This window comes from Acanthisitta chloris, unplaced genomic scaffold, assembly GCF_000695815.1.
Source record: "Acanthisitta chloris isolate BGI_N310 unplaced genomic scaffold, ASM69581v1 scaffold9453, whole genome shotgun sequence".
NCBI classification, from domain to species: Eukaryota; Metazoa; Chordata; class Aves; order Passeriformes; family Acanthisittidae; genus Acanthisitta; species Acanthisitta chloris.
In genome coordinates this window covers 18,615-23,183 of record NW_008666570.1, presented here as the reverse complement: position 1 = coordinate 23,183, position 4,569 = coordinate 18,615, and the positions used below count along the sequence as shown (strand labels likewise).

The window sequence follows — 4,569 nt, the reverse complement described above, 5'->3', positions numbered from 1 at the left end:
AGGGAAATTACATTGATTTAGGACTAGGAAAGCACACTTGGATCCTGGAAATTCACAGAAAAGTCACTAAAACTCTTATTTTTATTTGAGGTGTTAAGAATGTGTTTGACCCCATCAGATTAGAAATTGCCTTTTTTTCTGGACTTAGCTACTACTGCTACTTTGAAACTTGTTTATTTTTAACAATAAATGGTCTCATTTTCAACTGACCTCTCCTATAAGTTCTCTTCAAAGTCAGATTTCTTTTCCCTACCTAAGTCAGTACTGTCTCACTCTGCATCCCTCCTTGTTGAACCTTTGAGAACTGCATGTGAAAAACACACCTCGACACTCCAGGATAAGTTCTAGTCATCCATCATAGTTTTGTGCCTTGTGATTAATGGAGAAACATGAGCTGTTTTGTGTACTTTGAGCAACATATGTCTTTAGAAAAGCAGCAAATAGTTGAGGTTTTCCCCCTTTTGAGTTGCAACGAAACTCCCTCTCATCTTCTCCTTTAAATGCTATCAGATTATTTCATTTCTAGGCTTCTTTCAGGCTTAATCATTTTCCTATCCATTTGCCAGCCCTATAACCATTGTTTCAGGTCCAGAATTTTACCTGCACTGTTCCCCTCTGTCACTGTTATGGTTCAGGTCAGAAATGCACCTTTGAAACAAGTATCTTGGATTACCCCCCCCCCCACCTTAATGTGTGGTTTGTATTTTCAGGGGGGGAGTGGTCTTGGAATTCAGAACCATATTCTTTTTGGGTGACATTAAACCAGACAGATGCATATCCATAGTATGCCAAAGTTGCTCCACCTGTTCACAGGCATTCAGTGCAGCATTAGAGTAGTACCAGTCTGAAGTTACAGAACATTATTCTTGAGTAGCTCAAGTGAAGAATTGTCTAGTTGATTCCATACTCTGAGCAATTACCTCAGTTTTGGATGAAAACCATATTGTTGCTCATGGTGTTAACTTCAATGCCTTTGCCTCTAGCCATCAGTTCTTAGAGGTATCTCATTTTTAAGGTCAACCGGTGTGTACTGGGATAGGCTGCCTCATCTGCTCTTATCCTGTTTTGATTTGGTCATTTGCTGCTAAGTTTATTCTAGAAAATACCGCTTTTATTGTGAGTTTATGGTTTGGTTTTTTTTTAATGTATCTCTCTTAAAAGAAGAGCATAATGTGGCAAACTACCTGTTGCTTAGGTAACTGAGTACCATTTTTCCAGTGGATTCCTCCCTGTCACCTGATACATCTGAATATATTCACCTTTTTCCAGTGCTGAATAATTATTTCTCTTTCTTGAAAGGTTCCAAACATAGTTGCTCATCTAGTCTGAGGTCCCCATTAGTTTGACATCCCTTTGCTTACTCTAATAATTTAATATACTTTCTAAAATGTCATCTGTCATTAGTCTGTAGTGAACTGTATATGACTAAAACCTGTACCCACCCTGTCAGTCACTGTCTTCTTGGACCTCCTCAGGTATATCTTTCAATCAAGCTGTACATATAACTTTCACTAGAGTATCCTTTTATCAGCGGACAGGCGGGACAAATTTGTCAGGTGGGACAAATTTTTCCCTTATTTTTTCCTTAAAATCTATCATTTGTGGTGATTGAAAATCTAAACCTACTTTTTACCTGAAGGTCACCATTTTGAGTTAGCCCTGGTGGGCAGTTACTAGGTTATATGTCATAGGTATGAAATATGGTTGACTCTTGACAGAATTGGATACTTGACAAGTGTTCATATCACAGAATCTTAGAATGTTAAAGAGTTTGAATGAACCTTAAAGATCATCCAGTGCCAACCCACTGCCCTGGGCCAGGACACCTCCCACCAGAGCAGGTTGCTCAAGGCTTTATCCAGCGTGGCTCTGAACACTGCCAGTGTTGCCACTACCTCCCTGGGCAACCTGTGCCAGTGTCTCACCACCCTCACAGGAAAAAGCTTCTTCCTAATATCTAACCTGAATTTCCCTCTTACAAGTTATACCCATTCCAGTGCCAACCCACTGCCCTGGGCCAGGACACCTCCCACCAGAGCAGGTTGCTCAAGGCTTTATCCAGCGTGGCTCTGAACACTGCCAGTGTTGCCACTACCTCCCTGGGCAACCTGTGCCAGTGTCTCACCACCCTCACAGGAAAAAGCTTCTTCCTAATATCTAACCTGAATTTCCCTCTTACAAGTTATACCCATTACTCCTTGTCTTGTCTCTGCATAACAAGGAGAGGAGTCCCTCTTCAGCTTCCCTGTAGCCCCTTCAGATCCTGGAAGGTTACTATGAGGTCTCCACACAATCTTCTCCAGGCTGAATGGCCCCAACTCCCTCAGCCTGTCCTCATAGGGGAGATGCTCCAGTCCTCTTATCAGCTTTGTGGCCTCCTCTGGACTTGCTCCAACAGTTCCATGTCCTCCCTATGCTAAGGACACCAGAACTGTGTGCAGTACTCCAGGAGTGGTCTCACAAGAGCAGAGTAGAGGGGGAGAATCACCTCCTTCAACCTGTGACTTTCTAACTGGTGGCAATTAATTATTTTGGCAGAGGCTGAGAGGACTGACATTGCAAGGAGAATGAGCAGTCTCTTATTACTTAGCATGTGCAATAGTGGTGAGTTTATGCAGGAAAATTTTACTTATGTTGTCCATGTAGATCTTTTATCTGCCTAACAGAGGTCTTAGGATAAAGCTGATCTCAGCAATTGTGTATGACTGTTCAGCCTTTCACGATGTAAACTATCTGGAAAATGTAGTAATAAATATCATTCTTGTCTGATGACTTCTTGAACCTATGAAGAAGGTGGTGGATGGAGCACTGCTGTGATTTGTGTACTAATCTAAAGTACAGAGTTAATCTTCTTTTTTCACATTCCAATTATTCCAAGCTTCTTGCGGTAAATGTAATCTTGAGTAGTAAAACTTCAACCTTACTATCCAACACCTGAGACTTACACATTCCTGTTCTTTTCCAGGCTCCTGGGTATGGGGATGTAAGGCTTTCCCTGGAGACAATACCAGACACCGTGAATTTGGAGGAACCTTTTGACATCACATGCAAAATAACAAATTGCAGGTAACAATGTCATGTGATTCTTGTGCTTTTTCCTGAGTGGGTAAGTTGTGGCTGGTTTGGTTTCATTTCTCAATACTTTCTCCTGAAACAACTTAAACCTGGTCTTGACTATGAGTTGCAGAAACATGAAATTACTTGAAACACATCTTGTGAATTATGGTGGCATAAAACAACTAAAAAACTTCCATAATGATCTGTTAATACTGTGTAAAGTAGGAGATTGCCAAAAACTTGTAGTTGAATTCCATGGAGCTGTCTACAGAATTAAAGATTGCACCTCACACTTAAATCACAAATTGTCTTAGGGTTGTAAGAGTGACATTTAAATGAAGTAATTCTAAGTAGAAGTTGGGACCAGGGACTGAAGCTTGTCTGGTGTGCAGATACTTCTCATGAGAATCTTGTAGTCCACCCAAAATGTGAGCAGTACTATGGTAACCAGGATTGCTAAACCCATGACAAGATGCTTGTGTCAAACACAGCTATGTGCAATTGAATTACTCTATCACAGTAAATCTGTCTTGCTGCCTTGTAATTATAGATACTTGATTGATAGTAACCTGAATAACAGTCAAGCTTTTACATGTCTGCAACCCACAAATGCTTACAGAAGCCCACAGGTTTATTCTTGTTTTTCACTTTCCTCTAGCAGTGAAAGGACTATGGATCTGGTGTTGGAAATGTGCAACACCAATTCCATCCACTGGTGTGGAGTTTCAGGAAGGCAACTCGGAAAGCTGCACCCAAGTTCATCCCTTCATCTTGCACTCACACTGTTGTCTTCAGTGCAGGGATTGCAAGTAAGTCATTAGCACAGTTTTGGTATAAAATAGCTGTTTTATAAGCTTAATATAAATCTTTATAACAACCCTTGTAAATATTTTCCCTTTCTAGAGTGTCTCTGGCTTAAGACTTACAGACACGTTTTTGAAGAGGACATATGAGTATGATGATATTGCCCAAGTCTGTGTAGTTTCATCAGAAGTCAAATAGAGCTGAACGAAAAAATCTGTAGCTCTGCCGGGCTTTTTTTTTTTTTCTGTTTTGTTTTTGACCAACTTCTCATGATGTTTTTTCAGTCAAATCATACTAAAATGTACACAAACAAAACCAAATCCCTGTGTAGATGTAAATGTAATTATGATTATTTAATTCCTCTGAGCATTTCCTGAATGTATTAAAATGCATATGCATGTTTTGAAAAGATACTATCTACTAAAAATAAAACGTTTGGAAAAAAAGTGTATCTCTTGCAAATTATGTTGCATTTAACACCACCTCAGGACAGAGGGATGAGATGGGTAAGAAATAGCACTTTGTGCTTATTTTTCTTACTTTTGAAGTATTTAAACCATTTTAAAATCATTTTTTCTGACAGAACTGCTTCAGTGTGAAGGAACTGTCTATAAAATGTCAAATTCCTGGAATCCGAGCCCTTAAAGGAAATACTCTGGGGTCTGTGGTGTGGCAGTGAATTTGCAGTGCACGTGCACAGCCCCCTGA

At 40.1% G+C, this 4,569-nt stretch overlaps 1 protein-coding gene across 1 annotated transcript in view; it reads left to right on the top strand.

The window, feature by feature from the left end:
- The window catches only part of TRAPPC13 (trafficking protein particle complex 13), a gene marked incomplete at its 5' end in the record, with an annotated part of 15,425 nt that extends 11,366 nt beyond the window's left edge, over nucleotides 1-4,059 (top strand). The window contains 3 exons of the mRNA XM_009072178.1: nucleotides 2,966-3,066; nucleotides 3,716-3,866; nucleotides 3,961-4,059. Coding sequence (XP_009070426.1) covers nucleotides 2,966-3,066; nucleotides 3,716-3,866; nucleotides 3,961-4,059 — 351 coding nt within the window. The remainder of the gene's footprint in view (nucleotides 1-2,965; nucleotides 3,067-3,715; nucleotides 3,867-3,960) is intronic.
- Nucleotides 4,060-4,569: the final 510 nt, after the last annotated feature.